The 12,833-nt window shown below is 37.7% G+C and overlaps 1 protein-coding gene across 1 annotated transcript in view; it reads right to left on the bottom strand.

The window, feature by feature from the left end:
* Positions 1-12,833, bottom strand: part of INPP4B (inositol polyphosphate-4-phosphatase, type II, 105kDa) — a 106,922-nt gene that overhangs the window by 42,800 nt on the left and 51,289 nt on the right. Inside the window, 4 exon segments of the mRNA XM_009866119.1 lie at positions 1,376-1,493; positions 2,519-2,642; positions 3,650-3,822; positions 12,697-12,833. The exon segment at positions 12,697-12,833 is cut by the window's right edge and continues 8 nt beyond it. Of these exon segments, the coding sequence (XP_009864421.1) occupies positions 1,376-1,493; positions 2,519-2,642; positions 3,650-3,822; positions 12,697-12,833 (552 nt within the window).

Here is a 12,833-nt window from a genome sequence, read left to right as displayed (position 1 = left end):
ATCAGAAAACCCCCATGTTTTCCACGGTCGTCTTATGTTTGATTTCCAATGCTGTCTGGCAGGAGCTGTCTCATCACAGCTCTAACAGGAATGGAGCTCTGTCACATAAACCTTAAAGATTTTATTTTTTTTATGATTTTATTTTTGTGATACCAATTCCATTCAGTGAATACCTGCCAGTAAGTACAGTACAGCAACCACAGGCAGTAAGTCTTCTTCCTGAAGACTGACTACTCCATCAATCCAGAATGCCTGAGGCAGCTTAAAGCTTGAGTCTTTTTTAAACTCAGAACCTCCTAGTGTGACAGTTCAGTGCGCCACAGTAATAGCAGCAAGCCAGTAAATGAAGCTGCTGAATTTTTCAAGATTTTTGACTGCTGTGATGTACAATGGGTGTATTTCTTGTTTTATCTACACACCATAATTACTCTTAATTACTCCCCATGTGCTGCCTATCATACTGGCCGTCCTGCTATTTATTTCAATCCTTTCTCAGAAGGCCCATAAGATGACAGCAGATCATCCAGAACAATTAAGTAAATCTGTGGAGAAAGCCCCCTTCAGAGGAAACAAATCTTTTCTGAAAGTTGCTGCTTTTAGCTGAATTTAATTTCCAGTAATCTTAAAAATAAGGATACTATTAAGGAAGTGATTTCTGCAAAGGTAAAAACATTTGGAGTTTCAGACTAGAATAGCAATGAAGATGAAAACCTCATTCCTCATGTAACAACTTTAACCTTCTTACGGTCACTATTAACGAAGTATTGCAGCTGATATCCTGATATTCAGCAGTGCTTACGCAAGATGTATAACATATTAGTGGCTTCATGTGGGGATTTCTGACGTTGCTGTGTCCTGTGCTATCTTGGGCAACTGCGGTGGGCTTCATTTTTCAAAAATGGCCACTAAGTTTTGGCACCTGACTTTTTCAGTTTCCATCTTCAGACACTCGAGGCCTAACTCTTAGAAATGCAGTTTCATTTTCCACACTGAAATACAAGTTCTGGACACCTCAAAACCAAGGTTTCTTCAGTTAGAGGCCACTTCTGTAAATACTGACCTTGACCTTTCCCTTTGATTCAGTATCTATATATGAAAACCTCAACAGAAACTCTGTACAACCCAGATGAATTTGATGAATTCTCATTAATAATTGGAACTTCTGGCTTTTCACCAGGAGATGAACTCAGAGCCCACACTACCACTAGTTTTACAAATTCTGAGTACCTCATTACATCTCCATTCACCTCATGAAAAGTAAAACTGCTGCACTTTCCACATAATAGAATTCAGCAACAAAAACCCCATTACCTGGGTTTTCATGTGCTACAGATTAAAATTACATGCCATGGGCTCCAGGAAACAAAGTTCTTACCGTCTTCCAGTTATAACAGGCAAAAAATCTTCCGATTTGGCTTCAATGACTTTAAACATGACTTTCTGCAAATCTGAAATTCCCACAGCCATGTCTTCTAGCATCCCTGCTTCTTCACCTTTTATTACTGAGGTTATTAACAGAAGAGACAGATCAGTCACTGCATAGGTTATAGTAAAGCAATACAGGGATTATATTTTCCAGTCTGTGCATCTAAAAATCACAGCTCTAAATCCACATTAAAGTAACCTACATAAAAGCAGACTGACTTTAAGAAGTGCTGACAATTCTCTGTGGTTAAATGATGAGTATTAAGCATCTCTGAAAATCAGCCTGCTCTACATGTGCAAAGAATAACCTTAGAAAAGCCATTTTTGTCTATTCTGAAAGTCTTTTTAAAGGCTGTCCTGCTGATGGAGGACAAAGGTTTAAAGAGTAACAATGAGTATCATGCAAAAAAGAGTCAGACAGCAATCTCCAAGTGATCATCTACAACTGCCTGTGTGTTAAAAGCTGCAAAAAAAATGCTAAATCTCTACTTTGGTCACAAGCTCAAATTTGGGGAAGAATTCCAATACACCTACTTCAAAGCATTTTGAAACATACAGCAGTTTCTTCCTCACAATGTCCTTTTTAATGTTTATCAAATGATGGCATCTGTAACAAGCTACGAATTCACCAGTTTTCAAACTATCTTCACACCACCAACACTGATGTGGTCAGGGCTAACAGTCAATAACTGTTTAAATTCGCTGTTTGGGGTGGCTTTATAAACCTATTTTGGGTCAGGACAAATGCCCATACAAGTGAAGATGGTTTTTATTAAAACTTCAAGTTCCACTAGAGGTACTGAGGAATGAGCCTCCTGTATTTAAGTAGTTCAGCACTCTGCATGCAATAATTACCAACTAGTGACCTCAGAGGAATAGAGAATTGAATAAATGATTAATTTTTGACACAGAATTGACAACACAGCATCAATGACTTCAACTGTGTTATTATATGGAAGCCTACTGTCTCCCAAGGATATTTGTTCTGCTTCCACTAATTTGGCTTAGAGAATCAACAAAGTTTAAAATAAGAACCTATCAGGTAAACATCTGGTCTGGATGCCTAAGAACTTAGTCCAAGGACAATACTTACCATATGTACTAAGTAGTCCTTCATATTGCACAAGTAATCCAACAGTATGAAGCTGTTGTAAAAACCCTTGATCATGTAAGCCTGTGTGCAGTTTGATTATAAACCCACAGACCAATCCAGCGAGCTATAAAGATATTAAAAAAACATGAAATTAACAGATGTACTGTTATAATATAGTTAAAACGAGAATTGTTATCATTATACACAACAGGAATAATGATATCTGAGAAAACAGCATAGATATTTGTTTAGAGACTACAAACATAATTTCATATTAATATGTTGTTGAGGCATTTATTTTGGTGTAAAAAGTAGTGAAATACTCTGTTACTTTACACTGGATAAGCACCACTTCTTTTGTGACATTCTGTGTTAATTACACTGACAAAAGTGAGACCAGAACCTCGGCTGGCAGGCTGTCGACACATAAGGCTGAGAAGTACGATGGGTCTGAAACCAGTTAGGAACCTAATGCAACTGAAACTCCTGGCAAGCTGCACCCTAACTCCTTAATTATCTTAGGAGAAACATATAACTTAGAGGAGAAATCAGACTAATCACGGAGAAAAGTGTATCTAGAAAACAGGATCTACAGGAGAAGATAAAAAAATTTCAGCTATTTACCAAGAAAAGACAAGTCCAGGAAGAGACATGCTCATAGTCTTCAAACACATAAAATACTGCTGAAAACTGAACAAACTGAAAACAATTAACCTGTTCTTCATTTCTAAGGTGACTAGGAGAAAAAAAAATACCCAGCTTGAATAGCAGCTAAGAGTATTCAAGGCCAGACTTGAGAACTTGACCCATGGATGAGGATATTGGCATATAACCTAGGAAGACTAAAAATAGTCTTATGGAAACTTCTTCGTGCAAAAGGAAGATTAGGGAGCCTTTCCCAGCCCATTGCAGAACTAATTCTCTGAGTCAGTGATAGTTACTATTTCCATTTCCAATTCATTTCTCTATAACACTATAAAATATTTAAGTGGACATAATACATTTAAAAAGTTGTGTTAAATTGGAAGAAGAAGAAAAAACACATAGCAAAAAAGAAAAAGCACAAACATTGGCACGAATAAAATGATAATTATAGCAACAGTAGGAGATAAGTGACATGAGACAACCTACTGCTTGACTGAAGACGATATCTCTTCTTAGGGTCAGCATCAAACATTGTGGCAAACCACAGGCAAGTTCCTGGAGCAGAACAAAAGCCATTGATTGCTTCGCCCTAGTCACCACCTCTCCCATGCAGTCCTTCAGCGTAATCACCAGGGGATAAAGCTGTTCATACCAGTCACCTAAAACAAGACAGATTGTCTGTTCCAAAAGGGAAAGCTTACAGCGAAAAATCCATTTCAGAATGGAAAAGGGGCTGCCGGGGCTGCGTAGATCATCCTACTGTTCTTTTAAAATATTTAGAGATATAGAACTCATGATTTTTTTAGGCACTTTGAGCAGAGAGATTCAGAGCTATTTTGTCATCTTTTGCTCTGTTAAATTCTATGCTAGGACTATCAGAAAAAACAAGGTAGTGAAATGCTTGAAAAACGGGACTCTTTCATACATTACAAATAAAATGAAGGGACAGCTAGAAACAGAAGAAAATCAGAACAGCTTACTCAAACTTGCCCAATTACCCAGCCTGTTCCTTATTTTTTTCAGAATTGAGTACAATTGGACCTGCATTGTAGTTGCATGTGCTTTTGGCTACCCCTTTAAGTTGAGTAAATTACATAATTAAAAAAATATCCACCACTCTCCCTCAGAATCTACATCTCAGTCTCACTGTTAGAAGTTTAAAATGAAAGATAAATCAACACTGCAGAAGAATCTCTGTTAAAAGAGGGACACTAACTGACTTACAGTCTATCATTGACTCATATTTTCTGTAGATTTGCATAATTAAAGATCAATGACAACTAAAATGTGTATAATTTATGTTGCAATTAGGTGAAAGATAACAGCACATTGTTTCAGGTAATATCCTGAGTCAGGTCAATGAAAGACTTATTAGTACTGAAGAAGTTGTTTTGGCAGAAAGATGTAGCTGCCTGTTGCAAGGTCAATTTGTCCAGAAAATCATGTGAATGAATAAAACTGTACCCATGAAGACTGGAGAAAACTTTGGAAGCCAGGACAAGCTGCAAGAAAGTAAGACTCAGGAAAGAGAAACAGTAACGAGTACAGAGCAGTCCCAGAGAACAACCTGGTTTCCTTTGCAAATAATGTCTTTGTGTGCAGACAACACGTGTTTTAACAGTCATGCATATTTAAGTGTAATACAGACTCCAAACCGTTCCCTGGACAACAGCAGTTATAAGGTTAGAGTCATTGGGAACTAAACAGAGCATAAGCCATCCCTAGTTTCATGCTTCAGCAGAAGGAGCTGATTTTTTACATGCCACTAAGAGTACTGATACACCACATGTTTAGGTCTGGTGTACACATTAAACTGCAGAGAAAAAATTGAGAGCATGTAGAGGGAAGCTACCAAGATTTAATCTCCTTAAACCTATGAAAAAGGCTGAGCAACAGCTTGATTTCCCTTCTTCATGAGGAGAAAAATAACAAGTACCAACAGGGATGTTTATTCTAGGGAAAAAAAGCAAAGGAAACACCAAAGGCCAGAGGCTGCTGTAAGAGACAGTCAAATTTGGAAATAAGGTAGACAACAGGGTGTGACATACTGTAAGTCAGACTAGCCAGTGTGACCTCTCCGAGTCTTCAGTTACAGTAATTTATTAAACTCATCAATAAAATAAATGCCAAGGAAAGCAACTGCAGCAGACTAAGATCAAAAGATGCCATGATGCAATGCACATTGAAGCAGCGAACAGGGCTGTGATAAGAACAGAGCGAGTTGTCTGCTTCCGACTTCCACTTCCATGGGAAAGCAGATATTGTGCAAATACACTGACAGCCAGGGTAAGGGGAAAAAAGCCAAATTTCTAGAACTAGATGCATTTTGTGAACCTGCTATTACAATTCCAGGGCACATGGATAAGGCTAAAGAGCTTTACTAACCCTCCTTTTCATGAAAGAGGGTCACACACTGGCCAGAAGTCACATAACACTTAGATCTGTTTCTACAGAGCTGCCGCTTAACCAGTCAACCCGCACTGTGCATTTCTGCTTCTTCAGGAACATAACTTGGTACTTGTCCTTACTGAACTGCATCCTAATGTTTCAGTGCTCCATTTCAACAAGATCCATTCTAATCCTGCTCCCATGGTGCTTAAAGCCTCTCCCAGCTTTAAGCATCTGCAAATTTTATAAGTATCATCCATATTTCATAAGCCAAGTCAGTAATGAAAATATTGAGTAATACTGGATTGAGAGCAAATATAAATGGATTCTGCTTCATGCAGCCTTCCAGGTTGGCAGTAAACAACAGAGAACTACCTAATATTATGATTTTTCAAACTGTTTTGCACATACCTTGTAGCAGCTTCAAGATCATTTTCTCACAAAGATTTTGTTGGGAAGACTACATGTTTGGAATACTAACTTACACAAGTAATTTTTTTCAGTCATAGTTGCAAGGAATTCAAAGATTTTAAATTCTCAAGGCCATTTTTTTCAGTAAAGGGCATTCATGCTAATTATATTAAAAATAAATCCTCCCAAGTACTTAACATCCCAAAGAATACAAAGCTTTACTTACACATGAATTTTGCTTTGTAGGAAACAATAAAAATTTTAAGTTTGTAGGAAACTTTACCCTAGTGACTGAGTAACTTAACATCCCAAAGAATACAAAGCTTTACTTACACATGAATTTTGCTTTGTAGGAAACAATAAAAATTAAGTTTGTAGGAAACTTTACCCTAGCGACTGAGTAAAGACAGATTATTTTATTATAGAATGTAAATAGAATTGTACTTGACAAGAGGAAAGAAGACAAAACTATACCCTTGTATGATTAAGTTATCCATAACAAGCATCTACTTGCTCACACTGAAAATTCTTGTTCACAGTCAGTAAGGACGTCCAACCCCCAGAAGGTGGAGCCAGTCAGCAAAAGTAAGAAAGGAATGGCATTGTTTCCTGAAAACAGAGTATTTATGAATGGGCTAATATATTCTTATGTTTATCCTTTTATTTTAAAGCAAGGTTAGTGTGTTAAGATCAAAATAAGAGGTGTATCACAGGCTGACGTATTGAAAAGACAACTCTAGCAAATAATCTCAATAGCTGCTCAGCCTTTGGTCTGTTCAAATCACTGTATGTCACATCTTACGAAGGATATTCTGTTACAAACACCCCAGCAAGAATATTAGTCAGGGTCAGTCATTATCAAGGCACAAAACTCCTTGTTACAAAAGTAACAAGGAGATTACAACACGACTGTGAAGCCGCTAAAATGACAAGAGTAGCCTGTCCTGTTTGCAATATTTAGCATCCAGACAAAAAAGTCAAAAACTACTGATAGAGCAAGGAAACTCAGTTTCAAAATTGAGCTAGTCAGACATTGCAAAGGAAACTAAAACAAGGCATAAAATCCAAACACAATAAAATTGAAGGATGAAAACAGAAGTAGTACCACCACTACGCAGTTAACATTAAGATTGAACAGACAGTGTTTGTGCAGCGAAACACTGAGTAAATACTCGACATGCACTGTGGAAGTTCAGTTTGTGACAGGATTTGCCCTTCAGTTGCTGGAAAAAGCCCTTCAGTACCACATTCTCTTAATCAACATGCCTGCACAGGCAAATGAGCTGCTTAGCACCCAACTAGTCATTTCTACACGCTAATATTCAAGTTGCAGTATGTCAAAGTGCATGTTAAATTTGATAAGGTTTGGCAGAAAAGCAGGCTCCTGCTCTTTTCAAAGTCAGGCCCATTGAAGTCCTTATTAAAATGTGCTGGTAATCAAACAGGAAAAGCCCTAAGGCTTCGGAATTGCACTCCTATCTCCTTTTGCCCTGGCAACAAAGAAAAAAAAGCGAATGCTGTCAGTGCTGTCTACACCACCTAAAACATCAGCGGAAGTCTTTGATGGCTTCAGGCCACCTCAAAATTTAAATGGTATGAAGTTAAAAACTACACTGGAATTCAAAGTAAAAGAAAGCATAATGTTGTACTCTTAAAGAAACAGAGACCCCTACATATATGCATAATAATAAACATAACAGCAGCTTACTCATGACTAAACTTTTCACTGTAGTTAACGACTGCTCCCCTTACTAACTGAACATACAAACAATTCATGATAGGATTTGAAATTATAGCAGTCAAACAAGGTAAATTAGTTGTTTTGATAGCACAAATGGAACATCAGACAAACTCTTAGGAAAAAGGCAAGCAAGACAAGCCAACCAACATAAAACAGCAGTCAATTTCTCAAATACAGGTAGTGGAAACAGCATGAAATAATTAACTCAGTCTGCACTTTCCAAGGAACCTTCTTCTGGTTTTATTTTCTTTTTTTAAAGGGAGGTTTAAAATTCATACATCCAACTTTGCACAATAAAAATGTCATCTTCCTACTTCTTAACCTTGCCACTCAGCTTTTGGAGCTCAGTTTAACTCCAGTATGAGGGCTGAGGTCTTTGAGGAATGATGTGGTTTTATACTCGTTATTCTGCAACACTTCTCACAGGAGCGCCCAAAACCTGTCTAAGTCTTCCTGGTATTCCTATGGTTAACATGATAGCAGTCTACTCTGCACATTTCGCGTGTTCAGAATTAAATTCTTTGAGATTTGTTATTTTAATGTAATAATCTGACATTTTTACACTGTCACATGGATCAACAATCAAAATAGAAACCACCTAATCATACACATACAGGCGTCTCAGCAGGTTCAGTCACAATGAAAACAGAAAAAGATGATGATGGCAGTAACAGACATAAAGCTAAAGAAATATTCAGAACATGGATAATGGATAAATCTGGCTCTAGAAAGGTTGTGCAACTAAGTATTCTGATGTTAACAGAAACAGTTTGTTGCTTCAGTTAAACAGTCTGCCTTCTCCTTACACATTTTTAATGTTTCCATCAATAGCTCAATTACACAGAGAAAGCACTGCTGAAGGGGTTGGACTACTTATAGCCCAGTTAAGGGCCCCATCAAAAAGAGAAGGATGAGATAATAGTGAGATTGAAAAGAAAAAAAAAAAGCAGAGTTGATGCAAAGACAAGCTCAAGAGAACAGGAAAGAAAAACGTGAGGAAAAGGAAGAGAAAGTTTCTCAGAATTGGTTTCTTTTTTTTTTTCCTCAAAATATATGTCTGCTACTTGAGTGAACACAGACCAAGAGAGAAAATTTTTCACCTTCCTGACTAAATGATAACTTCCAGTAAAAGCAGACCAGAACACAGTTTGATTTCATATTTCTGCCGGCATTGCAGTGGAAGTTATGCACTGAAAGGATGCAGTGTCTATCCCTAGGGCACTGAAAGACAGAAAAGCTTAATCTGGACCTAGAGAGTACCCATGGCCTATCAGATTATTCAAGAAAAATTAACTAACATATGCCTGTACCAATGTGGCTACGAATAGATGTTTTCCTTCATTACAACCAGGAAATAAGGCACCATTCCCCAGGTGCTCTTTTCTTTCTATACTGAACGTTACCACTGGCCAATTCATCTGTCCTGCAACACAGTTTATGATCCTGTAATTCGCTTCAGGCAAAATCCAGGCTCAATCACTCTGACAACTTGAATTGTCTGAGGTAATGCAGTGGATTCTGTCTGCAGCAAATTGGGGAGCCCTTGCATAGATCCAGCAGAAGAATGGCTGGGTGATAGATCTGATGGTGTGGTACAAGGAGCAGATGGAAACAACAGCCTCTTTTAGCAGCACAGCTAAACACGGAGATCTGTCAGGGGCTGCATAAGTATATGAGCAAGCTGTAGTGTTTCACTGGCACCTCTAATGTTGCAGGACAGGCTTTCACATTCTGACTCCCACGGCAGATGAAAAGACAAAAATAAAAAGAATTTAATGCTGTCAAGTAGCTCTCCAAGGCAAATCAGCCTGGAGTTAACAGAATAAAACCCCACAATGCTCTCCTTTGAAATCCATCTACTCTTCCTGATTTATCCTGCAGAGAAATCATAATCCTGCAACTGATGAAACCATACCATGTTACCGTGGTAACTGATAACTCAAATTCAGTTTTAACAATACACTCAAAGGTCAGACTGCATGAAAAGTTAGGCTAAAGGAAGGTATAATTCGTGTTGAAAGCAAAGTACAAGAAAAAAGTGCCACTGATACTTGTGATTACAAAGATTTCACACAATAAATATAAGCATATTGGGGGGAAAAAAGTACAATCACACAGTGTCAACACAGACTGGAAACATAAACCTGTCTTAGGAAGCTCTGAATATATGTTACGGCAACATCTATAGTTATAGGAATGTGCTATTGCATTAAATTACTGTCATAATGTTTTCTACCATCTCAAGCAAGCAGACATGCATTCTTTGACATATTTTTCATTGCTATATGCTGCCAAAAAAAATTGGAACAGTCAGGTTCACTAATATAAGCAAAAATTTCACTCCATACTTAAAGGCATTCTTTTCAATGCTCTGGTCAAAACCCTGGGTGTAAACACACTATAATTCCGTATCTAGAAAAAACTTATGAACCCCTACAACCAGGCTCCCAATATAAAATGGAGTAAAACAAAAGCAGAATTTATAACCCTAAACTAAGAATCTCAATCTCCATGTAGGTGCTTCACGGTGCACCCTCAGGGCTTCATGTCAAACTTCAGGAAGAGAGATGCAGAGAAAAACAAACACATAAACCCACACTCTCATAGTGAAGTCAAGCATGAAAACTCTGGCCCCAGAGGCAACGGTTTTGAAATCCATTAGGCAACCAACTTTGGCACACACCTGGATGGTTCTTCAGAAAGCGCCATCTTTAAAGTTTGTTCTATAAAAGAAAGCAATTTGAACACATTTCCATTTCTACGCAACCTTAAAAGCCCTATAACCTGTCAAAGGCACTGCACAACACTCTCATGAAAAGATCTTTATGAAACAACGTCCTCAAAAAGCAGAACATGAAAACAAAGTCGTCTGCCCCACAAACCTTCTGCAGTTTCCACACAACTGAACAGAAGCACCAATGCTGCTCCCACAGGAGGGCATCTGCACTGGTTCAAGAGAAACAGGAAAGTCCTTGAAATGATGAGGAAAAGAAGAATTTCTTCCAGTGCCATATCTTGGTATTTTTCATCTTCAGCCTGTCAGCTCCAGAAGACAACTCCTCAGCTGAATGAAACACATCTATGATTTTCTAACCATTACAATTATCACTTCGCAATATGTACCCTTCATAAGTACTTGATGACTGCTTGACCAATATTTCATTTTCTGTGTAGGGTGTGAGCCTGAATCAAAGCTAAGTGCACACTTTTTTTATAACTACAACGAAAGACTCAAACGGACTGGTTAAATACATTTCAAGGGTTATACAGAATGACAGAGGACATGTTGATGGGGTTGAAGAGAGCAAAGGAAAATCTGTAAACATTCATCTTGCTAACTGTGCCAGGAAACACCCAGAAAGAATTATCCTAAAGCATAACTTTTTTTTTCAGACTGGGGAGAAAAGGGGAAATCTGAAGTTTTGTTCCATAACTATGGAGTATAAACACCAGTACACACATGTCTATGTATACGCACACATATGCACTGCAGCAACTTGAGGGAAGTTTGGTTGAAAGCATACTACTACTATACCTGCAAAACATTTCTAGCACACTGGATTTCTGCTAACAGCAGCAGCAAAGTTTGTTAGCACCATGGGGACAAGAAGGGAGTTAGGCGGAAGAATAAATATTCTATCTCGTTCTTTTAGTCAAAACCAGTATGCTTTGGTTCATTTTCTAAAAAGGCTTTCAGGTTGACAACTACATCTACCTCACTGTTGAATATTTCTATCTTCTTACGTGAAAAAGATCTGGAAAATGTAGGAAGCCAACTGTAATGATATTTTGCACCTGAAAGCCTTCACTAGAGAACAAAGATGGTATCATCCATCTCTAACATTGTAAGAATATTTGCCTGATAGACTGAAACTCAGAGAAGCAAACACATAAGAAATACTCTGGTCTCTGGACTAGTCATACACAAACATGTCCAACGCATCTGACACTGAAAACAAGAATTCCAGGATGCCAGCACAAATATCTCATACTGGAAAAAATGTCAACATTGCAGTGGCATCAAAGAACTCAATACAATAATCAAAATCTGTTGTGTGAAACTCACCAATACTACACAAATGATATACTGCTGAAGAAGTAGTTTTCACTCTTGTCATCTAAGAATGAAATTACAAATAGATTTTAATAACTTTTAAACCCTTACTTTAAGATTAGGTCATTAAAATCATGGGCAGATGGGGAAGAATAGGAAAAGGGAAATACAGAATGAAATAGACAAATGTGGTGTTTTTTTCTTATTAAAGTCAAAATTACACAAAGCTCCCTACAATAAAGTGTTTGGGGGCTTTTTGTTTCTTTGCTTTTTGAACTGAAGAGTAGCACAAGGGCTGGGCCATTTCATTTGTTGTAAGACTCACAAAACAGACCTGATCTGTACTTAAGAGAAAGCAACAAGGAATGTGGCCATAGAAGAGCAGAAGATTTGGTGACAAGGACCCGCTGTAGACAAAGTTTGCTTTGCATTGTCTTATAGAATCACTCTATTTGGCCTTCAGTATTGACACAAATTGACAACAGTATTCAAGAAAAAATAAATTTTAGTAAACCAGGAAACAAAAATCAGTTTATCACTTGACAAGAGTGGAAGAATTTCCAGGAGAACGACACTGAAACAGAATGTTCACATCACCTTACAAGTTTCCTATGGGGTAAGACACAATTTTATTTTTTTTTCTCAGAATGGGATCTTCAAGTAAAATCTGAAACAAAACCACATTAGCCTTCAAATGAAAACATTGTAGTGGCAAAAGGTTTTCACAGTAGCACAAAAAATTGAGCACAGGAAGAAGTTTGGGTATGCAACGGAGCTGTAATTTGATCAATAGCCTTCTACCATTCAAGGCTACAACTGTGGAAAACCTTGCTATCAGTACCCTCAAAGATATTATCAAGTCTTTGCTGTATCATTTTTCTGTGACTTTTTCCATTTTTATTTACTCTAGTCAAAAAAAAAGAAAAAATAGCTGCTTACCACTGGTATGCAACACCTTGCAATCTGCTGCCGAAGGATCGTTTTCACCCTCTTTAACGTTGCTGACATTGTCTTTTTCAAGCAGTCTGTCCACCATGGCAATAACACAGTTTAAACTCTTTCACACATTGGCCCAC

Source organism: Apaloderma vittatum, unplaced genomic scaffold (genome assembly GCF_000703405.1).
Source record: "Apaloderma vittatum isolate BGI_N311 unplaced genomic scaffold, ASM70340v1 scaffold1653, whole genome shotgun sequence".
Classification (NCBI taxonomy): domain Eukaryota; kingdom Metazoa; phylum Chordata; class Aves; order Trogoniformes; family Trogonidae; genus Apaloderma; species Apaloderma vittatum.
This window is presented reverse-complemented; position numbering and strand designations above follow the sequence as displayed.